General features: G+C 41.8%; 1 protein-coding gene across 8 annotated transcripts in view; it reads right to left on the reverse strand.

The window, feature by feature from the left end:
- Cdk5rap2 (CDK5 regulatory subunit associated protein 2) overlaps positions 1 to 25,632 on the reverse strand; it is a 194,481-nt gene that overhangs the window by 146,872 nt on the left and 21,977 nt on the right. For all 8 annotated transcript variants that reach the window (XM_046451711.2, XM_046451710.2, XM_058581650.1 and 5 more), the window contains exons 4-7: positions 15,472 to 15,582; positions 11,598 to 11,674; positions 5,639 to 5,762; positions 2,700 to 2,854 (exon numbers count right to left, since the gene is read on the reverse strand). In XM_046451711.2, the coding sequence (XP_046307667.1) occupies positions 2,700 to 2,854; positions 5,639 to 5,762; positions 11,598 to 11,674; positions 15,472 to 15,582 (467 nt within the window). The remainder of the gene's footprint in view (positions 1 to 2,699; positions 2,855 to 5,638; positions 5,763 to 11,597; positions 11,675 to 15,471; positions 15,583 to 25,632) is intronic.

Here is a 25,632-nt window from a genome sequence, read left to right on the forward strand (position 1 = left end):
AAAGACAATATATCTGCAGGCCATATTCGACTTGCAGGGTCCCCAAAGTTGACTGCCTTTTAGATTCGAATAGTTCAAAGGCCAGACTGAAGGAAATAAAGTAACTAGAACTACAACCTGTGTCTTTGAAAAGGGGTGGCGGGAGCCCAGAAGATATTGGCAGTGCCCACCCAAGTGAGAGGCCAGGCCTCAGGATCCAACTCCAGGCCCAACAGAGAGTCACTCTGGCAGATCTGGCACCCCTCTCACCAGGATGTAACCAGGGACCCCTGCTTAATGCAGTGCTAACCTCTTGACCCCCACGAGCCTAGTAGGCAGGACTGATTTCAGAGAGGGAGCACACAGATCTGTGTCCCCAGAGTTTCACCATAAAGACCGTCAAATCCTGAACACAAATCTGGAGTTGGCATCTGGCTGCCAGTCTCTGGCAGTGCAGCTGGGACACCTCTACCCCTGAGACAAACACATTCACAAGTCTGACAAACCAGATTTCTGTGCCCATCTAGACGGAACTACGGGAACCCCAGGAAGATGAAGCCTTTACCAAAGCTCTGAATGGCCACCCACATTCCCGGGGAACCCACCAGCCGGACAAAAGTAAGTACTCATCCTCCCAAATTCCCTCTTCCCCCAGCAAACAAAACAAGAAATCATGCTTCCGCAGCAACGCGAACCGGGAATACTTATCGGGGACTCCACAATCAGGCTGTGTGACAGGCTTTGCACACACCACTCCCTGAGCTAGCACCTCCAGGATTCCTCCCCTGATGAGCCTTCCCTGCCCCTCGCTGAGCACAGGGCCCTGAATTTGCCTCTTCCACCCAGAGCTCCAAATAAACAGGACTGTGCTTCCTCTGTTTCCTATGCGCACCCCAGGCCGAGCTCAGCAGCTGGTTAAGGAATGAATCTACTCATCCTCCATCCGGCCTTGATCCACCTACCTCCTCAGCCCCACTCACTCACTCATAGTCCTCAACCCACTGGGTCCGGAAAGAAAGCAGCATCTTCCCCCCCCACCCCCCAACACACGTCTTCTTTCCCCTTTTTCCCCAACTCAGCAAACTGCACTCCCATCCCGCAGCTGCTCGGGCTCCACCCTGGCCCAGAGGATACAGCCCAGCCTGCAGCCTTTTCCCCCAGCCCACATCCATTCGGTCATCATATCCCCTGTACCTTCTCCATCTCTGCCTGTTCTCCTCCGCTCCAACCTCTCCCCCGTGCTGGTCACATCACCTCCTGTCTGCAAGTCTGTATCAGCCTGAAAACCAGTCTTGTACCTGACCCAAAGGCAGCTTCTCTAAATTTAAACCTGATCCTGTCATGCCGCACCTCATCCCTAACTCTTCAGTGGCTTCTACAAGCTCTTAGGGTAAAACCCCACTCCAGGGAAGATTCTCTTCCTAGCAATGTGATCAAGAAAAACACAGGACTCAAATGGTAAGCCGAGATGGTCCCTACTCCCTCCACTGGGATCCACAGAGAACTGTTTCCTCATCACAAAACTTAATTTCAAAGTGAAGAAAAGGCCACAGCATGCTCAACAATGCTAGCTCCTCCAAACGCAGAAGCTAGAGCACCTAAACATGGAGACCACGGGCTCTCCTCTTTCACAGGAAATCGCAAAAGGTTTGCTCATCTGATTTTTTCCAACCCATAAATGAAAGTAAGTAGCAGACACAAATCTCAAAAGATGGCACCCAGAGAGAAGTAAAAGCCACCAGCATTTGGACATAAGAACTAAACTATATTGTGGGGGCAGGGGGTGTTTCAATGCAGGAGGCACCAGTGACTTTTTTTTTTTTTTTTTAATGAAAGGAACTAGTCAGTATTCCCTGATTTAGTTCATTCACTTTGGAACAATTTCCATCAAATTCCAAACAAGCTTGTCTCTTTGACAGATAGGTCACTGGTTAGCTAGTGTCTCACTGACATTTAACTAACTCAACCTTCCATTTAGTGACTACCAACACAAGGCAGGAGTATCAAAATGTAAGGTTCATGGTAACAAATAAAACATAAACGTTCTCCCAACGAGTTTCTATCAAAAGTTTGGCTGTAAAATATGATGAGCACTAAAGATGGCCAAAAGGCCTACTGTCCACTGTTTCTCTGGACTCCAGCAGACTCTGTATCTAATTGACATTGTTCTGCTTTTGGCTCCCTGTACTGTACCGATTTGGGCCTCCTGCCAGCATTCAAAGATATGATGGAAAACAGGTCACACAAAATTCACTAGTATTTATTATGAGGATATGGTCACTTACTTTTCCCGTGGAAAGAACCACAAGAGAAATTTTTCTCTGATAGTGCCAAGTACAACTGGGCTTCCTCTGAGCTACTGGCTTATTTTACCCAGGGAGGAATGCAAATCTCATGTCCACCAAAATTGTTTTTCCTTTTTTCCTTGGTTACCAGGAATCTTAAAGCTAACACTGAATGCTAGATTTAGTATCTAAATGGAACTTACCCACGTGAATAGCTATCTACTGTCTCTGCCTCATGTTACATTCTATTCCTTTTCTTTCCTGCCCAATGTCATCCCCAGTTTGCTATCTTATTGCTTTGGAGATGTTCCAGTAAGCCACTCACAGCCTTGGGACAAGGAGGGAATGGAGGAAAAGAAGGGAAGGAAAGGAACAATCCTTTCCCCACGCCGCAGATAATGAGACGTTAGGATTTCACCAGGATGAGAGCCAGACCTGTCCTTCTCTTCCAGAACCAGGACCATCTCCAAGTCCCCCTTGTGCATCTTCTTCATCTCTGAAAGCTTGCTTTCCAAACTCAGCCGAAGAGCCTTCTCCGTTTCTGTTCCTGCAAAGGCCTTTTCCAGTTCTGCTTGGGCGGCTTTCACATCCTAGAGTTAAATTAAATGCATTTGATGCAATTTTTCAATACAATTGGGAACATTTTGAAAGGAAATTGGATTAAAATATAAATATTTATGACTTTTTCTCCGGCACATTTCCCCTCCCTGAATTGTACTATACATGGAAAGAATCGGTAATAAATACATTTGCCAGCCATTTTTCCCTCTTGTATCCTGAAGAGTAATAGGCATTTCCAATGGAAAAGAATCAACTCTACAAGAACTGTACTTTTGGTTTTGAAAAATCAGATCAATATTTACAGCTTCAATGAGAACAAGGGGAAATGCGCCTCTCAATACTAAACACACATAAATTCCAAAGAGTCACCATGATCACCACACAGATTCATCCCACCCCCCCACCCCCATTTCTTTTTAAGATAATGACTACACAATTCTAAAGTACATTTTCTAGATCTCCAAAGTGATTTAGGTGGTGAAAAACTCTGTGTTCTTCTTGAGAGCTCAGAGAATCCACCAAGAAAATTATATAAATCACCCATGCAGTGTCTGTGTTAGGGGAAAAGCTCCAGTGCTCACACGAGTAACCTAGGAGCAGGCCTAAATCTCCAACTATTAAAGCCCCCTGCCTCTGATTATATTGCAAAGATAAAATCAACTCAAACTGGGTTCAAAACCCAGCTTTCCTACTTATTTGTTATGTGACTTCAGACAGTCCCTTAACCTTTCTGAGCCCCAGCTTTCCAATCCGTAGAACAGGAATAACCACTATCTCATCAAAGAGCTGCTGTGAAACTCTGTTAAAAACATGTTGCATCACAGGAAGCTCAAAAGACGTTGGCTTCCTTCTCCCTGCCCTTTCTCTCCACTGTACCCCCCAAGCCTGTCTCCCCAGGAGGCTTGCCTGTCAGTCTAATGAAAGCTGGCAAAAACCATCCCCCATATTCTAAGACAACAAACAATAAAGCCTGCTATTTACTAAGTGCCTACTAAATGCCAGGCTCTAAGCAAGAAGCTTTATTTATATCACATTTGATCCTCAGCAACCCTAAAATGTTATAACCAAAACTGTACAGAACAGCATTCTAGAATGTGGGTTGGCAGCCAGACCACCGGACATGTACACCGGGGACCTGGAGCCGTGACTCAGCCACTCTGCCTCCTTCATCATCTGTTTAAAAAGAACGAAAGGAGAAAAAGGGTGGTAAAACTATTTGCCTCCTCAGTTTACTGAAAGGATTAACTGGTCAGTGTGCACAGGCAGCGCTGGGAGGGAGCCTCGCCCACCAGCAGCCTCCGCTGATGCTGGTTCCCTCTACTCCACACAGCAGGCGGCAGGCACTCTTTTCACTTCACAGAAGCAGAGGCAAAGGAAAGGCAAATGCCTCGTCCAAGGTGACAAAGATAGGTTGTGGCACGCCAAAACACAGGGAAGCACACACTGGGGAAACCAGGAGGCCAAATCAAAAGCCACATCACTTCAAAGCATCATAATTATATTTTCATACATTCCAGAAAATCCTTCTTTTAAAGGTCCCACTCGACCACTTTTGGCTTAGATAGTTTCTCGCTCTTTCTGAGCCTAACGCCTGTGTGGCCCAAGGGAAGGTAAGGGCTGATGACACAACCTGAGTAGCAGGTAACTGCAGCTGCTCAATACAGACTCTGCTTTTTACATCCAGAAGTGCTTGTTGGAGCCATTTCTCTTTGCATCCACTAAAAAGATACCAGAGTTTTGGGTAGAAAAATTGAGATCAAACTACTCCAAAGACCAGGAATTAAATAATTAGAATAGTCTGAGAATCCCTAATCAAAAAATCCAAACTCTAAATGCTCCAAAATCTGAAACTTTCTGAGTACCAACATGATGTCACAAGTGGAAAATTCCACATCTGACCTCACGTGACATGGTCAAAACACAAGCACACTAAAAATACTGTATGAAATTATGTACTTAAAGCATATATGAAATATATGTACTATATGAAATATAAATGGACTGCATATTGAGAATAAAAAAGTCCCACCTCCAAGATATCTTATTATGTAAATGCAAATATTCTAAAATCCAAAGAAAACCCATATCCAAAACACTTTTGGTCCCAAGCATTTCAGATAAGGACGCTCAACCCATATTAGTTAATAACAGTTAAAATGGAGGAAAACTTTGTAACCCAGACACACACAGGATTTTTTAGCCAGGAAACATCCTGGCTTGCATCATGATCACAGGAAACACATAACTGAGAATGAGTAGAAGGAGAAGCTACACACAGGGCCTCAGAGAGAAAGGACAGTCAGTGGGCACTGGCAGGATGGTTGGATGAGGTCAGGCCAGAGGGACAGGGGCTGAACAGGCAGGTGATGGCTAAAGGCCAGGATTTCTGGTTCCAGGCTCAGCTAGCTTTAGGTAAGAAAGTCATTTCCCTTCTCTGGGCCTCAGCTTCCTCATCTTTATAATAAAGGGACCAAACAAGATGGTAAACAGAGTGGTGTGATCAAAAGAGCACAGGTTCAAAATCCAGCAGTTACAGCTCTAAATCTAGGATTTAACTTGGACCTGTTAATATTTCTTTCTGAACCTCAGTGTCTCATATAGGAATGAAGACAATGGCAGCCAGTTTTCAGGGTATGATGGTTATGAATTATATATATAAAGTGTCTAAAATGGGGAGTAAACTCAGGAGATGCTCAATAAGGGTGAGGGTGCCCTATAGCAACTGCTGAAACTCTTGACAGTCTAGGAACAACACTGCCCATCACTCATCAACCCGCGGTGTGAAGCACAGTCCCTCAGGTCTGCAGACTTGCCCCTTCCAGAAGGAGTATCCTCTTGGTTAGGAGATCTTCCACCTGCTGCACCTTCTTCTGAGCATCTTCTTTCACCCGCTGAATTTCAGAGCCACCACCTTCAGCTAAGCTCTCAACTGCTTTGCTGCAGAAAAAGGCAGAGGGCAAAACACATTAGGGTGAGAGTCTGAGGGTAACTTTGGCAGCTCCCCAGAGACAAGGAATATTTGTTAGTCATCTCTCCCACCTCCCTAAGCCAAGATTCTTTTTTCTTTTTTTAATGTAATTTCAAAACACAGATAAGAAAAAGGTAAGACGCATGCATAAAGTTGTCACTCGGGATAACAAAGTCAACATTTGAGTATGTAGCCTTTCAGACATTTTGTACACAAACAGAACCATTTAATACATATCAGTGAACTGACCTTATTACTTAATACACTATAAATATTCTTCTGGGTCAGTAAGTAGAAATCTAGAGCATTATTTTAAAAGCTACCTATCAACTTACTGTATAAAATATAACATGATTTATTAAATCAACTGCTTATATTTTAAATATTTAAATTGTTTCTGATTTAACATGTTTGATAATACTCATAAAAATCTGAGATCAGTGGCTGGTATGAAATAAGCATTCAATAAGCATTAGTGCCATTGTTTAATATGCCAAGCAGTGTTATGATAAAAGCATCCTTGTATGTCTACCATCCATTGATTTCCTAGGGGTAGATTCCTAGAAAGGGAACTGATGGGTCAAAGGGCAAGCACACTTTTAAGACTCATGAAGTTACTGCCTGAATATCCACCAGGAAGTTCTTGACCAGGCACACGTCATGTCCACCAGGGGTACAGGAAAGCTGGTCTAACAACTAACATGCCAAGGAGCAAATGCAACAAAAGTGCATCTGGAGGGCTAAGAAGCACAGTGTCACACTGTACCAGCAAGAGGGGACAGCACCTTACATTCAGCTAGGTCCATCTGTTGCAGCTCAGGCTACCTCTCAGGGAATAAAGAGGGAGATGACACAAAACATACAAGGCAACCACTGTGGCCCCTGGAATATCCTTCTGCACATTGAACAGTGTGGGGATAGCGCCCGGGCAGATGTGGGCCACAACCACTGACTCCACAATAAAATGCGTCAGACACGGATTTGCAGACTCAGACTGTGTCGGATCTCTAAATGATTGCAGGTTTCCAGAAAGCAGGATAACAGAGGAAATGGCTCCACCTAAAGCTGTTTCTCAGAAAAACTGCAACAGAAAAAAATGTCTTCACCACTAGCCTCCCATGTCCTACTTTAGGGGTATATAAAATTTCCCCAACAGAGAACCCTGTGATCAGGCACTCACACATCTAGGCCATGTGACCGTTTTACCAAGAACAATAGAGAGTCAAGAGGGCCAATTTGCTGTCCAAGTCTCAAAAAGGAGTTGCCTGCAAATAAAGACCTTATTTATATCTGTTTTTTCCTTTCCCCAATAAGGCTGGAGAAGGCCCCAGGGTTGTGATATCATGTTAATGGAATTCAGTGTGAACAACTGCAAGTAAAGAGCATGGGCTCTGAAGCTACACAGATCCGCTTCCACAGTCTCGCTCTATTCTAGTGCCAGTGTGACTCTGGGTACATTACCTAGCCTCAGTAAATTACCTGTTACCCCTTAGTTTCCTCATGTGAAAAATGAGATGATTACCTCTTAGAATTAATGGCTGACACGCGGGCGCCTCTTCCTCCATCTGAGTGCTCTGCACCGCACTGAGGCTGCTGCCTCTGAGGCCAGAGCAGCACAGGCCCCTGCTGAGCTGCTGCAGGAGGTCTCCTGCCATCCCTCTGCTGGGCTCTGAGCTGGAATAGCTCACCCCCCCAGCCAGAACCAGGGCCATCATTTCCACCTCCTGATTAATGCCATTAAGTATCCTCGGCAACCTCTCCCTTAACTCGTTTCAGTACTCGCGCAAACTCACAGTGACTTACAATCATTTCTATGGCCCCTCGAGGGGCATGAGAGAAGGCTAAAAGGATGCCAGACTCGCTCCATCCCGTGCCCTCCATCCTGTGCCACAGACGGAGGGTTTTTCTGGCCCCAAGTTCCTGCCATGGGTGGCTCACAAATGTCTTAGCCCTTGGGGCTTTATGGAGCCTCCACTATAAAATCGCTCCCCTCTTTAACCCCTGCCCTCACCCCACCCACCAGAGCAGAGCCTCCCTCCACCAGCTCCCATCTAACCTTGGCATTTTACAGCCTGAATCATGTACACTGTCAAGAGGCTGACTACAATTTTTAACAACTACTGGTATTATTCAGTTTGTTTGTGTTTTAGTTATACCAATAAAATATATTCCCAATAATAAATGTTCCAACTTTTCATTTATCATCTTTGTATTTTACAGTTACTGTAGCAATAAAATTTATACTCAGCAGTATGGTACAATTTTCCTCTGCTAATGGAATTATTATTTTTTGTTTGTGTTTTAAAGCTACGGAGATAAAATTTACTCCCAACAATATGACTGCTTTTGTTTTTAATGCCCCCTTATTGTAACTGATAAATATAACAATGGAAAATGAGCAAACAAATATGTTTACTTCACAGCAAGGCAGAGTGGGCTCTGGAGCCAGAGCAGACCCAGCTCAGTGACCAACTCAGGCAAGTTTCCCCTCTCCTCTGAGCCTCGATTTTCTCTTCACTCAAATGGGAACACTGGCTGCCTCACATAACTGTTATGAAGATCAACAGAAAAAAGCACATTAAGTGCTAGGAACAGGATTTGGGACAAAGTAGGATCTAGCTCTTGTTAGTTCCCTCCTTCTACCCTTGCTTTTCTTATAGAATCTGGGCTAACAGGTAGATAGGGAGATACAGGGAGTCAAGGAGACTATAGGGAAATGGGTCTAATCTAGCTTTCTACCCAACACAAGAAAGAACCTTCTAGAAATACTACCCTCATTATTTTTTTTTCCCCAGTGAGCACACTAAGCAGGCACTCTACCATGAAGCTACATCCCAGCTCTCTTCTCATTACCCTGTATCCTCAACATTCTCTCTGGATTCTTTCCATTCTAATTATAGTTTTCAGGGAAAAGCAAGGGCTTTTCCTATAGCAGGTCCCATATTCCACTCCCACCAAAAATCACACAGCGGAAAAGAGAGCTGAGGGAAGCATATTGGCAAAGGTATCTTCCATCTATGCATGAAAATCAAAAAACAAAACCTGAAGCCTGGCGCTGTGCTCCATGATGGGGAACTCACCCTCGTTCCGACCTTTCTGACAAGGGCTTAGAACCCTTCCTGTTGCCAGGCCCAAATCCCCTCCTCTATAAAATGAGGGTACTCCTTGAGATTTGCTCTGCTCAGAATAATGATGGGATGTCAAGGGGAGTGAAAGTGTTCTTAACCTCAAAAGTGGTGTGCATACGGACTTATCGTATGCACTTACATGTCAGAGTCTGAAGAGACTGACGTGGATTGGAGGAGCCTCGGTGACCCACATTAGAGCCTTTCCAAGGGCAAGGCAGTGGGAAAGGCACTGGGCTGGGGGGACCAAAAGGGGAAGAGCCCGCCAGGGCGAGGCGAGAACGCCAGAACAGGAGCACCAGTGGAGCCCTCAAAGCAGCAGGGCAGAGCTGGTGGAGAGGAGGCTAAAGTGGTGAAGTCCCAGCGACGTTTCCGAGCAGAGCTCATGCTCTTAACCCAGGAGGCACCAGCCTTGCCCTCTCCTCCTCATTCACACCAAGGCCTGGGGGCTTGCCCAAGTGTCCTTCCCACCACCACCACTCAGCACCTGGCTCTCACCTGGCCCACTGAACAGCGTCCTAACTGGCCTCCTTGCTTCCCCTTCGCTCCCCCCACCACCCACTTCCAGCACAGAGTGTGACCTTCTCAAGAGCAAAACTCTAGATTGTGTCACTTGCTCATTTGATCTTAGGGGAAAGACCAAAATCACTAGGGTCCTAGACTTCTCATTTCCTCAGACATATACTCATTCCCTTCTCCTTCAACGCTTCTCCATCCACTCACCTGCCAATTCCTCCGTACGCCTCAGATTTCATTTCAAATGCCACCTCACAGGCTCATCTTCCCAGTTACGTACCTACATATCTACTCCCGCAACTATAAACCCCCACAGCTCCCTTTATTTTCTCCTTATAGCTCTTTTCCCAATTTGCATTCATGCCTTTACTGTTGCAAATACTTGACTGCCATCAGCTCCACTAGAACCTAAGCTTCATCATCACTTTGCAACCTCAGGAACCTTGTCCAGTGCAGCACACAACAGCTGACCCATCCAGCAGAGACAGCATCTGCTGGTCAGATGGCAAAGGGCCTTGAACACCAGCCTGGACAGACTGGAAAATATATGCACACAAACTTGTGTGCAAGGCCCCGAGCACTCCATGCTGCGTGCTGTCCCTGAAGCGTGCACATGAGACCTTGTCAACTGGTGTTTCCCTATGCACATGCTCAGCTAATAACAAGGCCTGCAATGTACAGGAAACACACTAAATTCTATTATTGATCTCCAGGCCTAGGAAAGTAGATTTGCCTCACAGCTGAGAATGACATGCTTCCAAAAATAAACAAATAAATAAATAATAACAAAGACTTTTAATCTGCTTATATTTATTCATTTGCACATTCACAAAATGCTGCCTGTGCAAGTTTAGCATAGCTCAGAGGAGAAGCCCAGGCCTGGGAACCTCTCATCTGCTCAAAGCCAACACAGACCAATGTCCAGCTGCCAGACTATGGCAGTGAGAGGAGCTACCCTGGCCTGGCATGGAGCAGCTGTGCCCCAAGCCAAAGAGCCAGCCACGCCCAGCAGGAGCTCTGCTTCCATGATAAAGGGAGCATGCCCACGTGAGCTTCCAGCCCACCTCAGGGAGGCAGCCCTGGGAAGTCGTCGGAGACAAATCGAGCCCCACTTTCCCCAAAAATGCCCTCCATCACTGCCTCTCCACACTCCACTCATTCACAAGAATATAAACCACTCAGCAGCTCCAGTGAGTGCTGGGGGGAGGTAGTGTCTCTTTTCAGGTCCTCAGTGTGTGACACAAGTCATTACGTAATAAATGTTGATGGATGAATGGAGAAGCAGCTGACTGCAGGCTGTGTTCTCTAAACTGTGCTGTTGTTCAACAAACACATTAACTTTTGAATGTTAACTCATTAATGGAAATACTAAAATATTTCAATTTTTTTTAAGTAATAGAACCCCTTTCAAACAAAACATTATAGGGATCCTAGGGCCTGTAACAGATTTTTTAAATAGTTACCCCACCCTCTGCTTCCTTGCCTCACCCACCAGGACCCCTTGACTTTTTTTTTTCCCCAGGGGCACTCAGCCACTGAGCCACATCCCCAGCCCTTTTTTGTATTTTAGTTAGAGACGAGGTCTCACTGAGTTGAGGCTCAGAGCCTCCCCGAGGCTGGCTTTGAACTCTCAATCCTCCTGACTCAGCCTCCCTGGGATTACAGGTGTGCGCCACGGTGCCCCCTTGACTTTGACAGCAATTACAATGAATGAACCACTGACATAATTAATAACAGATGAATCTCACAAATATATTGCTAAGGAAAGAAGCTAGACACAAAAGAATACATTATTGTATAATTCCAATTATATGAAGTTGAAAACCAGGGAAAACTAAGCAATCATGACAAGAGTGATCAAAACAGTGGCTACCTTGGGGAGAAGCACAAGGAGGCTTCAAACCCATAGTGTTCTCCTCCTGGTCTGGATGGTTCCCCGGGTGTGTTTGCTTGGTGAAAATTCACCATGCTGAACTTAAGACCTGTTCGTTTTTCTGGGCTAGTTCATTGAAAAATTAGTAATTAAATAAAACCAAAACTTCCTTGGAGTCCTTGGAGGCCAGTCAGAGAACAACTGGCTTAGAAAAGCAGTTACTGACCAGCTTAGCGCCCACCGTGGAAAGCCCGGGTGACCTCCCAGCTGGGCAGCACCAAGGTACTCACGAGGCTTTGATGAGCAGCTGCTCTCTCTCCTGCAGCTCCCTCTTCAGACTTTCTACTTCCACCTTGAGCTCGATGTTCTTCCAGATAAGGAAAGAAAAGAAGCAGCGTAAGACTCGAGATCTCATCGGTGGGCGAGCCGCCCCCCACACAGACGGACCCTGCAACGCTTTAACAGCAGATGTTAGAATTCGAAGCCCTCATTAGCCTCAAGGCACAGGGAAAAGGGAATTATTAAACACTGGTGGTCTCAAAAGAAAGCCCTGGGTTTCTCTAGACTTGGAACAATTATGCAAATGCTGCAAGCTTCTAACAGCCAGAGCATTCAAATATCGAGGCATAAATGTCATACAAGTGAGGCTGATTTAAAAATTGTTTGCCTTCCGCCAAGCAAATTTACAGTTTGCTTTTACCATTCCAGGCAATTACTTCTGGTTGTTTACAATCATGCATGTGGTGGTTGTAGCAGTGAGAACATGCTACAGCTTAAACAAAATAAATAAAACCTGGGAACGGGTAAGTGGGAGTCCACATCATGGTCTGTCTGGCTTAGATATAAGATTTCAGGGTACTCACAAAAAAGCCACACCGCATGGAGCAGGCTGACACTAAGGGACAGTGTTCTCCAACCAGCTTTCTCTTAATTGACGGGAACAAAGTGAGACACACACCATCCTCACACACCACAACTCACGTGAGATTCAGACAGAATCTTAGACAGACAGAACACAACATGAGACAGTGGAGCAATGGCGGGCTTCTCAAACCTATCCCCTCATGTATCCCAGAGAGAATGATGAGAAGAATGCATGCAGCAGAGACAGGGGTTCAGAGTACAGAGTTCGCATTCCAAGATTCCTCTAAATTCACTCTCCTGTTTTATTTTAATAATTAGTGACAATTTTATATTCTACTCCATGACACATATATTATTCCAACTAAAAATAACCAGTCAGATGTGGTGGCATGCACCTATAATCCCAAAGACTAGGAAGGCTGAGGAAGGAGGATCACAAATCCAGCAAGATCCTCATCAACTTAGACCCTGTCTTGAAATTTTAAAAAGGACTGGGGCTGTAGCTCAGTGGTAAAATATCCCTGGGTTCAATCCCAATTACCTAATAATAATAATAATAATAGTAATAATAATAAGAGTTATTGATAATTATAATCTATCATTGTTATTATTTCCAGTACAATTTATAATCTCAGAGGACATTGCTCCCTTCTTCCTGCCAAGCAGTTCTGACGGAATGAACACTCCAAGTTGAAAGTACTAACAAAATGGAAGTCTTGAACATGGGACCAGAAGGACCCACAGGTTCAAATTCCACCTGTACACTTCCCCAGAAGGAGACTACAGTCAGAGGACACTCGCTTGTTCACTCCTTCCTGTTGCAGGCACTTCCCCTGGGCCTGTGACAGAACAAACAGTGAGGACACTGGAGCAAACAAGACTGCTCCAGGCCCTGCCTTCATGCTCACAGAAGGCACAGATCTGGAGATGTGGCCTGTGCCTGTTCTCCAGCACACGGTCAGGGTGAGAAAGCCATGCTCCGCTTCTCAGACCCCTCAAGTGTCAAGTGGAAAGCACAAAGCCCACGTGCCTGGGGGCTCTGAGGGCTGACTCAGCTGGCACAGGAAGCCAACATTACCCTCTTCACTGTGCACAACAGGAACTGAAGATGTCACCTATGAGGCAGAACTTTTCCTAAAAGAAACTGACCTTTGCAATAGGCCAGGACACTGAGTGCCTCAAGTGTGGCTCTATGGAAACTGTAGAAACCCCCTCCACATGCAGCTTGCCCTTCCCAACTCTCACAAAACAGAGCTGCAGGGACCAAGTGGACTGATATGTTCTAAGAGCTCTGTTTTGTGATGAGCCAAATGGAACCCAACCTAGCAGATTTAAACATGGACACCCGACATGGCCAATATCGTAAGTTATAAGCTTATATAAATGATAGTGATTTCCAAACTAAAAGTCAGAACACTTTCTAAGTATAAAATGGACTATTAAAAGGCTATAAAAAATGAAAAAGTTCTTAAACTACCAAGAAAAGATATCTAAGTGTTGGGCACAATGACACATGCCTATAATCCCAGAGGCTTTGAAGGCTGGTGCAGGAGGATTGCAAGTTCAAAGTCAGCCTCAGCAACTTATCAAGGTCCTAGGACTTAATGAGACCCTGTCTCAAAATCTTTTTTAATAAATAAAAGGCTGGGGATATGGCTCAGTGGTTAAGCACCCCTGGGTTTAATCCCTGCTACAAAAAAAAAAAAAAGAAACAAACAAACAAAGATATCTAAGACATAATTAAATGAAAAATGCAAGAAGGAACCAGGCAGAACATGCTTGTTCTTCTGTATAACAGGTTTACTCATACACATGCACACACACACACACACACACACAATCAATCAATCAATCATATTGAGTAGATATAGGGACCCTTTCCAGTGTGTCCCTTTTCTGTTTTATGAGTTCTGAATCATGTGCACCTACCCACATAGTTAACTGGGAGGGAGGTAACTGTATCAGTCCATCTACACAGACAACAGGGGAAAAAAACAGGTGAAGCAGCATGGTACACTGAGGTAAGCATACCTGCACTCAAAATCTGCCTCATACCTTGCTAAATGACATCAACCAAGCTACTGATCTTCCCTGAGCATCTGTTTCCTCCCCCATAAGATGAGGATAACCTCCACTGCACAGGGCTGTCATGAGATGCACAAACACCCAAGATGGTGCCGGACAGGTGCCTGACAGTGTGGCTTCCAATAACCCCAGAAGTTCCAAGATGCATGGCCACAATACTTACACAAAAAAGGTTTCAGACTACTGCTTTTTCTTTCAAATTCTGATTGTATCACCATTCCCTTCAAGAAAACGGGACAGCCTTGTCATCTTTGCACCCCCACCCCTATGAAGAAAGAAAACTGTGCCTTCAGGGACAAGGGAGATTTTCAATTCCTGCAAAGGACAGTACAAGCTCTCTTCAAAAAGAGCCCATTTACGCTCCTCCACTGACATTCAAGGAGAGTTCTTTTTCCTCCTTCAAAAGTTTCCACTGGTATAAACTTCAGAGGAGAAAAGATGGAATAATTCCCAGGCCAAGGGCTAATCTACCAGAAAAAGCTAAAAACAGGGGGCACCGAAATATTGTTTATACTCCTGTCTTTTCAAGAAAGCCAAGTTCTTTTTTCAACTCTCAGAGCCAAGGTTTGTTTTCAGATAAAGATATCTAGTCAAGACTTCAAATAGGAATAAACTTTTTTTTTCCTGACAGTTCTAAGCAAGAGCATGAGAATATAGAAGAGTCAAATCACAGGAAAAACTGACAATCCTAACTTGGGGTGGCCAAAGGAAGCCTCTATAAGACTATGCTGATAATTATCCAGCACTGACCCTGTGCCGGAGCTTTCCATCTGTCATCCCTTTTTAATCCACACAAACAACTCTATGACACAGGGATTATCACTCAACTCTGGAAACAAGCCCAGAGAGCTAAAGTGACTTGCCTGAAGTTACCCCAGTTAATTGGTAACAGTATGACTTAAATCCAAAGCCATTCTATCATTCCACTGCCTGCTTCCAAGTAAATAATTATAAAAAGGCAACTGAGATAAAAAGACAGTGGCTCAGAATTCTGATGTTTAAGACAGAGTAAAAGACTTCCTTAAAATTAATCATGTACCTATTTGCTTAACATGAGGGTCAGCCTAGTATCTTTATGCTCCCCGTAATCAATCCAAATCGAATGCTAGCATCTCCATCTATTCATGCCAACTCTAGGAACAAAATCAATCAAATATCTGCTTGGAATGACTGTGAGAACAGACACAGGGAAGACAGCAGAAGTGGGCCACTCACAGTTTTGTAGACGTGTTCAGTGGGGCCATCAAGTTCCTGTTGCAGCCTCTCCTCGAGGAAATAGATGCGGAGCTTCAGGTTAAAGTTTTCTTTCTTCAACTCAGTGATTTGCTGGAAAATGAGCACAGAAAGGTTATCTAAGGCAAACAAAAGGCAGAGCATCTAACTGATGAGTCCTATATTAATCCCCACAGCTTCCAAGGCTACAAAATGAATTCAAATGTTAAATACAGAGAGTTTACCTTTGCTACAGTAATGTCAACCCAGAAGATTAAGTAGGTCCCACCAGCCAAATTTGAGCATAAAAATGAATGACAGAAATGAAGAACAACTAAATAAAAAAAAATTCATGAGTCCACATGATAAGAAAGAATGAGATGGGGAAGGAAGAAAGGAAAAGGGGAGTCTCCTTTACAAAAGAAACCCAGTAAACAAATGAAGAATAACAGAAAAAGAAAATCACTATCATGCAACTTCTAAAGCAATGATTGATTCAGGTAATATAAGGCATCAGGTGAAAAATCACTGGAGAATAGGATATCAGTCCCAAAATATCCTCCCACAGATGGCTTAGTACCTACAAATGAAAAGGTACCTTTATAACTTAGAAATGTATCAGCTTAATCAAGAAAATATATCTAATATCACATTGATGGGACAAACTGACATCACGTGTCTCCTGAAATAAATCACTGAGAGCAATTAATTCTATCTAGAGTGCTCCCGTCTATAACCATTAACCCAAATCTAATGAAGAGGAGTCAATCAGACAAATTTAAGTTGAAGGACATTCTGCAAAACAACAGACCTCAACTCTTCAAACATCTTGATGACAATCTAAAGCGAAATGTGTTAGATGGAGGTTAGAGAAGCATGAGTACTATATGCAACTGAATCTCAAAAAATGTTATATGATGATAATAACAACTTGATATCAGGTTACAGCATTCTGATCTTGTAGGATAACATTCTAAGAGACCCGTTCTAAGAGACTAAAGGGAGTGTCATGATATCCGTAACTAACTCTCCCTTGAGTGGGGAAAGAGGACAAAAAGGGAGAACACAAATGTAAAAATTATTAACTGTTCAATCTGGGTGAAGAATCTAGAGTGCTGTACCATTTTACAACTTTACCATAAAATTTTGAAATTTGTCAAAAATAAAAGCTTGGGGAAGGGGGGCGTATGAAGGACTCATCCTGAGAACCTATCATGTCTAAAAGCACTGGCCCACATCTGGTGTCCAGAGTCTCTCAGTCCTGAAACACACCATGAAAGCACACCACCAGCCAAGGACTGGGACTCCTACCCTATGGTGTCTCCAGTGACTGTAATCTGTCACTAAACCTCATTGTCAAAAGAAAATATTTGATTTCTTTGGATTGGTTGGTCTGCAAGATTTTCTGGGAGGGCTAACCTAACTCCAAGAACAGAATACGCACTAAAGCACCTCCCTCAAATGTTTATATCTGCATGCTTAAATAGCTAAATCTTCTCCGAGTCCTTCCACCGTCCCCCACATTCTCCTTCTCTGCTTCATTTTTTACCTCTGAGTCTCTGCCTTACGAAAAAGATACCCTTCCTTAGCACCGCAAGAAAGAGAATGACAGAGGCACAGGCTAAGCAGGGACTGAAAGTCAGTCCAGGGTAGTGGTTACCTTTAGAGACAAAAAGTGGATGGCATTTGGAAGGAGCCACAGAGGAGACATCTGGGTACTGAACGGTCCATTTCTTGTCATTGGTGACAGTTACAGTATATGATCTTTCTTTGATAAGTCACTGAACTAGTTCACACATGTATATGTTCCCATACGTATGTCATACTTCACTTTTAAAAGTTTTTAAAGTCAAAAAGTCCATGGTTAATTTAAATTATTAATGGGGCTGGGGTTGTGGCTCAGTGGTAGAGTGCTTGCCTAGCATGTGTGAGGCACTGGGTTCAATTCTCAGCACCACATATAAATAAATTAAAGGTCTCATTGACAACAACAACAAAATTTATTTTAATTTAAATTATTAAAAGTCAACTAGTTCATCATTAAGTAAATTATAATATATCCACTCAATGTAATACTATAAAGTCACAAAAAAAAGAGTGAGAGACCACTTGGCTTATTCATTATTATCAAGATGCATTGTTAAATAATACCATGGCATAGATTCTATAGGGCAGGTTACTATTTAAATACAAGGCAGGGGAAGGAGGGTGTAAGTGGGGAAAGGAAAGATGTTAATCAAAGGGACAAAGTTTCAGTCGGAAGTAATAAGCTCTAGTGATCTACTGCACAGAATGTGACTATAATTAAAAACACGCTGTATATTCAGGGCTATGAATGCATGCTTACTGGCTTGATACAATGGCATTCATCTGGCAGTATGCTCTATACCCTTTTTATCTCTTAAATTTAAATTCCTTAATAAAAAATAAAATAAATTTGAAGTAATAATAAATGAATACAGTCTTTTTAAGACTATTTCTATTATGTAAAGAGAGCTGATGTTTACTAACCCAGTGTCTGCCCACACTGTAAGTCATGTGTCTGTTGTCCCCTTCCCATTCACAAAGTCGCTACTCAAGATCAGTTCTCAGCCAAACCAGAAAGACGAGGGGCTTTGTGACAATACTAAGTTCAATGTACATGTTACACACTGAATCCTAGACATGCTACCCCTCTGAGCCTTGGTTTCTTCATTCTAACATAAGGATAATAAAGTCAAGTTCAGGTTTTTGTGAAAAGAAGATAAATGCACTTGACTATATCAAAAGGGAAAACCTTTTAAAGGCCTAGGATATTTCCAAGAGGTAAAACCATGATCCAAGCCACAGGATGAATAGTCTCAAAATGAATAGAAAGATATAAAGTCTCAGTCAAGAAACATAAAAGAGAGCCAAACAGAAATTTTTAGACTGAAAAATACAAGAACCAAATAACAAGTTGAGTAGATGGGCTTTAAAAAAAATGGAGATGAACTTGAAAAGAGATCAACAAGACCCATCCAATATGAAAACAAAGGGAAAAGAAAACTTGAAACAAATTAGCCCAGCCTCTGTGACAACCACCAAAGATCCAACATTCACCACAGTGTCTGAAAAAATAGATGAAAAATTGGTGAAAGAGTGCAGTACAGAAAAAATATTTGAAGGAATGATACTTTTCAACTTTCTGATTTTGGAAAAAGGCATAAGATATGCAGACTCAAGGAGCTTACTAAACACTAAACAAAATAAGCTCAAAGAAACATACCCTCACACACTGATGAACACTGAAGAAAGACCAAAAACAACTCTTGAACACCTGAGGAAACTGATGTATTACATACACATGGGGAAGGAACAATGATTCAAACGACAGCTGACCTTTCCATCAAAACTATAGGGGCTATGTACTAGTATGTATGATGTGCCAAAATACATTCTACTGTCATTATAACTAAAAAGAACAAATTAAAATTATTTTTTTAAAAAAATACAGGGGCAGGGGGAAATATTAAACTGCTCAAAGAAATCACCATGCAGAATTTTATATCCACCAAAAATATCCTGAGAAAGAAAGGTAAAATGAAGACATTCTCAAATTAAGGGAAAGCAAATAGGTGCATTGGCAATGACTGTTCTGAAAGAAATGATAAAGGAAGTGTTTCAGACTGAAGGGAAATGATACCAGAAGAGAATGCAGAACTCTGGAAATGGAAGAAAGAAAAACAAATGGTAAATATCTGGATACCTAGCTCTTTAAAACATCTATATATGACAGTTGAAAACAAAATTATAACAGGATCAGGTGGGGTTTTCAGTGTATGTTGATATAATACATACTGGAAATGAGCAGTAGTAAAGCTCCTTGTATGTGTAGATGTGTGTAGTAACCTCAAAAGTACTGACTTAAAATTTGTAATCTTTTTAAAAAAAACTATACAAATAGATATTTCCAAAAACAATTACATAAGTCTAAATGGAATATAAAATAATTCAAATGATCTAAAGGGGGTTTGAAAAGGGAAAAAGAAGAATGAAAAATAGGTCTAAATCAAAACACTTTCATACATATTAAATGTAAATGGAATAAACAGACCAATTAAAATACAGAGATTGTAAGAACAGATTTTAAAAATAGTTTTATGCCACCCACAAGAAACTCACTTTAAATATAATGATAGAGATAGGTTAAAAGTAAAAGAATAGCTGGGTGCAGTGGCACATGTCTGTAGTCCCAACGGCTCAGGAGGCCAAGGCAGAAGCAAAAGTGAAGCACTAAGCAACTCAGTGAGACCCTGTCTCTACATAAAATGCCAAAATGGGCTAGGGATGTGGCTCAGTGGTTCAGTGTCCCCAGATTCAATCTCCAATATCCCCCCAAAATAAATAAATAAATGAAAGAATAGGAAAAAATGTATTCCATGTGAACACCAAATAAAAGAAAGCTCAAATGGCAAATAATACCAGAAACTGTAGAGTACAACGCAAAGAGAATTATTCAAGGACCCAGAGGGACATTACATAATGAAAACTCTATGGTCCTAATGTACACAAACCTAATACCATGCCTTCAAATTCATAAAGTAAAAACTAATAGAACTGAAGGAGGAAATGGACAATAACTCAAGTATATTTGGTGGTATCAATACTCCTCTTTCATCAATCCACCAACAGGATCTGACTTACATTTATAAAATACTACCCAGTAACTAAGCAAGCATGGAATACTTATAAGATATCCTGGGTCACAAAACAAACTTTAACAGATTTAGAAGAACTGAAACCAAACTATGTTCTCTGACCATAACGAAACTAAAAATCAATAACAGAAAAAAAAAAACAACTGAACAATCTACAAACACTTGGACATTAAATGACACATTTCTAAACAATTCATTGATCAAAGAGGAAGCCTCAAGGGAAATTAGGAGACATTTTTAATTAAACAAAAATGAAAATACAATATATTGAAATTTGTAGAATGCAGCTAAATCAATGCTCCGGGGAAATTGATACTATCAAATGCCTTAGAAAAGAAGGAAGGCCTCAAATCAATCTAAACTTCTACCTTGAGATGCCAGGAAAAGAGCAAACTGAACAGAAAGCAAACTGAGCAGAAAGAAAGATACAATAAACTTCAGAAATCACTGAAATGGAAAACAGAAAAACAATGAAGAAAAATCAATTTTAAAAGCAGGTTCTTTCAAAATGATCAATGAAATTCATATAACTCTGGCAAGACTGGCAAAGAACAAAGAAGATACAAATTACTAATATAAAGAATGAAAAAGGGCTGGGGCTGTAGCTCAGTGGCAGAGTGCTTGCCTAGTATGTGTGAGGCACTGGGTTCGATTCTCAGCACCACATATAAATAAATAAAATAAAGGTCCATTGACAACTAGAAAAAATATTTTTTAAAAAATGAAAGAGGGCTGGAGTATTGCTCAGTAGTAGATCACTTGCTTAGCATGCATGAGGCCCCGGGTTCAATCCCCAGTACCACAAAAAGGAAAAACAAAAGATGAAAGAGGACCCATCAACACAGATCCATGACAATTCATAAAGAAAGAAATACTGCACACAACTCTGCACATAAATTAGACAACTTAAATAACAATTTCTTGAAAGTCACAATTTTTCAAAATTCAAATAAAACTAACTTGATGTATTTTTTTTAGTTGTAGAACACAATATCTTTATTTTATTTATTTATGTGGTGCTGAGGATCAAAGCCAGTGCCCCATGCATGCAAGGCAAACGCTCTACCACTGAACCACAATCCCAGCCCTTTATGTATTTATTTTAAAATTTGATTTTTGTACTTAAAAGTCTTATTAAAAAGAAAACTTCAGATGTACATGATTTTATTAGTAATTTCTACCAAATCTTTATAAAGAAAAAAAACAATACCAAGTCTACCCAATCTTCTCCAGAAAACAGAAAATGAGGACCAGGTATGGTGGCACATGCCTGAAATGGGGGTCTGAGGCAGGAGAGTCACAAGTTCAAAGCCAGGGCTAACGTTGTAGCTCAATGGTAGAATGCTCGCCTAGCATGTGTGAGGCACTAGGTTCAATCCTCAGCACATAAAAATAAATAAATAAAGTTAAATAAAATAAAGGTATGTGTCCAACTACTACTGAAAAAAGTATTTAAAAAAAAAAAAAGTTCAAAGCCAACCTCAGCAACTTGGTGAAACCCTAAGCAACTTAGCGAGACTCTGTCTAAAAATAAAAATAAAAAATAAAAAGGGCTGAAGATATATCTCAGTGGTAAGCACCTCTGGGTTCAATCCCCAGTACAAAAAAAAAAAAAACAGAAGATGAGGAATCCCGCTTTATTACAAAAGGCTGTGTGTTTATATAGGTCTAAGGAGAGGTCGCAGGGCTAAGGTAGATAACGGGTCGCCCGTTTATTGGCAAGCTCTTCCATGTCAGTTCCGGAGCCCAAGAAGTTAATTCTTATTGGGGCTAAGGTTTCCCACCAGCAGGATTTGAACATTGGCGCCGGTGGAGACGTTTCGCGCCAGTGAAAGAAAAAAAGAGGAGAAAGAGGGTCGTTAGGCGCCATGTTGGGGTTTTTCTCTGGGATGCTGCTGCCGTTATATGTTTTCCCAACACTTCCCACATGTTTTTATGAAAGCAGCACTACTCTAATACCAAAACTAGAAAGAAATATTACAGGAAAACTGTCCACCAAAGCCTTCATGAACATAAGCAGAAAATCTTCAACTAAATTTTGGTAAACTGAGTAAAATTATTGATGCATTATGAGTGGACTTTATCCCTGCAGTGCAAAGCTAATTCTCTACCTGAATGTCAATCCACGTAATCTACTGCTATGGTTTAGACGTGGTGTCCCCCAAAAGCTCATGTGTGAGATAATGCGAGAAGGTTCAGAGAATAAATGATTAGGGGTTGTAAGAGTGTTGACTCAACCAGTGAATTAATCCCCTGACAGGGATTAACTGAGAGGTAACTGAAGTGGTAGGGTGTGGCTGGAGGAGGTGGGGCATGGGTTGTGGCTGTGGGGTACATACTTGTATCTGGCAAGTGGAGTCTCTCTGCTTTATGATCATCATGTGAGCTGCTATCCTCTGCCACTCTCTCTGGCCATGAAGTTCAATCTCACCTTGAGCCCTGAGGAATGGAGCCGGCCTTCTATGGACTAAGATCTCTGAAACCGTGAGCCCTCGAATAAACTTTTCCTCCTTGTTCTGGTCAGATATTTTAATCACAACAGTGAAAAATCTGACTGAAACAGCCCCATACCAACAGAATAAAGAATAAAAAATAATAAGATCTTATTAATCGATGCAGAAAAAGCATAGGATAAAACCCATTCATGGGGGGGGAGGAAATTATAGCAAACTATTAAGTAAAGGAAATTTCATTAATCTGCTAAGGCATCTACAGAAAAAGCCATACATCTACTAAAAACAATACATGTTTAACTAAAGATAAAAAAAAAATTGAATTTTTTATCTGCCCTAAAGTCAATAATAAGGAAAGGAGATCCACTCCCACAATTCCTGTTCTACTTTGTATCTGAAGCAATGTGACAGTAGAAGAAATACAGATGGTAAATAGGTGTAAGAAAAGATTTTAAACACCTCAGCTTTTAAGGAAATACAAATTAAAATGACAATGAAATGCCAATACACACCTATTAGAATGGCTAATTTTTTTTTAATTGACCAAATGCTGATGAGAATGAGAACAAATGGAAACCTCCTTTGCCCACAGGAATGCAAAATTTTTCATGCCAGAAAATCCTTTGGCAGCTTCTTACCAAAAACCTACAATTACCATGTGACTCAGCAATACTAGATGTTTATCCTAAAAAAAAAAAAAAATAGGAAAACCTGAGGTCACACAAAAACCTGCACCCAGATGTTTACTGCAGCTTTATTATTAATCACGAAAGCCTGGTAAGAACCCAAATGTCCTTCACAGGGTCAATGGACAAATAGTGCACATTGATAACAGGAAAGTCCTCAACTACCAGGTCCCACACAAGGACATGAAGGAGTTTCAGAGACTTGTGGAGACAAAGAAGCCAGTCTCAAAAGAATGCCTACTGTGTGATTCCATTTAAGTGGCATTCTGGGAAAAGCAAAATTATAGGGATGGAAAAACAGAACATTAGTTGCCAAGAGGTTTGGGGCAAAGAGAGGGTTTGACCGCAAAGAAGCACCAGAAGAAACCGTCTTGGCAGTATGGAACTGGTCTTTATTCTGATTGTGGTGACGGTTACATGAGCCTAGAACTGTCCACATACACACCAAAAAAATACCTTGATTATGATAGTAATTAAGACACATTTGTCAAAAATCATAGAACACTTAAAATTGGTGATTTTATTTTATGTGAATCATACCTTAATAAAGTTGTTTAAAAAGATAACTAAAATAAAATATAGAAAAATGTGAATAGCCACACTGGATGCTAGTACCTCTCCACATATATACACTCATTGGGTATTTTTCAGCATTTTAAAAAGTAACGTTAATGGTATATAATATTTTTGAATAAACATGGTTTAGGACTGGATTAAAGAAAATGATAAGCATATTCTACATTCGGCGTATTTTCAAACAGTCTGCCCTTGGCCCTCTCATTAGCACTGCTTAAGATTTCAATTTTGTGGCTAACAAGAACAGCACAAGAAACAATTGGTAGGCTCATTAAAGCCTCCTCTTAAATGTTTTAAGGAAACAGCACATAAAACATTCATTCAAACAAAAAAGCCTATCCCACCAGATGCTTCCTATAAAGAAACCTTATTCTATTACTCAGCTACCAATAAAATATTTATGGCAGTTGCTTAGAATACCCACATTGTACATAATGCTAAAATTCTTCTTAACACTTGAAGGAATATTTGTCCTATTTATAGGTAAAGAAGTTTAAAAAAACATAAGAGAAAAGCAAATATGCCTTCAGAAGGTCACACAAATGCCAGAAAAGCCCAAATGAATAAAAAGAAACGCAAGCAGCACGTTTTCCACGTGGCCAGCCGTCAGCTAGGCGCACCATCACTTCTCAGTCTCCTCTGCTGGGCTGGGGACCTTTCCAAATGCTTCCACACACCCTCTACTTTCCCATCACAGATATGGCCACTCTGCACTGTACCTTAGTTACTGCCTTTCTAGCTACCCCTCTCAGAGATGGGGAGACACAGCCATCTTGCACATTCCAGTCAAAAACACAATAGCCAATGGATGGATGGACAGACTCCTAAGAATTTCTCATGGCAGTATATGTCATGAGACCCACATGGGCTTCAGAGTCAGGTCAGTCCACATCACTGTCCTGCTTAAACCTTCCATTGTTTTCTCACATCACTGTTAGAATCAAACTCCCTGCCACAGCCACAAAGAGCTACAAGATCTAGGTCCTGCTGCCTCTCCAGCAGGTTCACAGTGTTCCAGCCTCACTGGCCTCCTTTCTGGTCCTCAAAAGCCAAGCCCTTGTTGTCCTTCAATGCTCTTCCTGTAGCAAAAGCCAGGTGGCTGGGTCTCATCCCTCCCATCTCAGCTCAACTATCACTGCCAAACCACCCGGTCTCAAGCGGTGCCCATCTCTGCCCACCATGTCACTCTCCAACACACAGCTCTTATTTTCTAACAAGAACTGTTCACAATCTGTATTCACCTTATTTATTTACATGTTTCATTTGGGGGTAGGGGGTAGTACCAGGGATTGAACTCGGGCACTTGACCACTGAGCCACATCCCAGCCCTATTTGGTATTTTAGAAACAGGGTCTCATTGAGTTGCTTAGCGCATTGCTTTTGCTGAGGCTGGCTTTGAACTCGCAATCCTCCTGCCTCAGCCTCCCAAGCCACTGGGACTACAGGCGTTTGCCACCACGCCCAGCTTACATGTTTCTTATTTATTATCATGTTTGTTCCATGAATTGGGAACACAGTAGACACTCGACCACCATTTGTAAATGAGTGAATAAATTAATGAACAATGCAGATGACCTTACTCAAGTTCACTGTGCACCTCAGTTCTTTCATCCATAAAAATGGAATTATAAAAATGCCTACTTCATAGAGTTACTATAAGAATTAGAAGAAATGAACCAGAATGTTTAGTAGCGTACCTAGCACAGCGTAAGAATTTAAACCAGATTAATATTTTTCTCATGTGTACTTTTCCCTTTACGAGAACAAGTT

Source organism: Marmota monax, unplaced genomic scaffold (genome assembly GCF_021218885.2).
Source record: "Marmota monax isolate L192 unplaced genomic scaffold, Marmota_monax_Labrador192_F-V1.1 WCK01_AAM20220418_F8-fsc00020, whole genome shotgun sequence".
NCBI lineage: Eukaryota > Metazoa > Chordata > Mammalia > Rodentia > Sciuridae > Marmota > Marmota monax.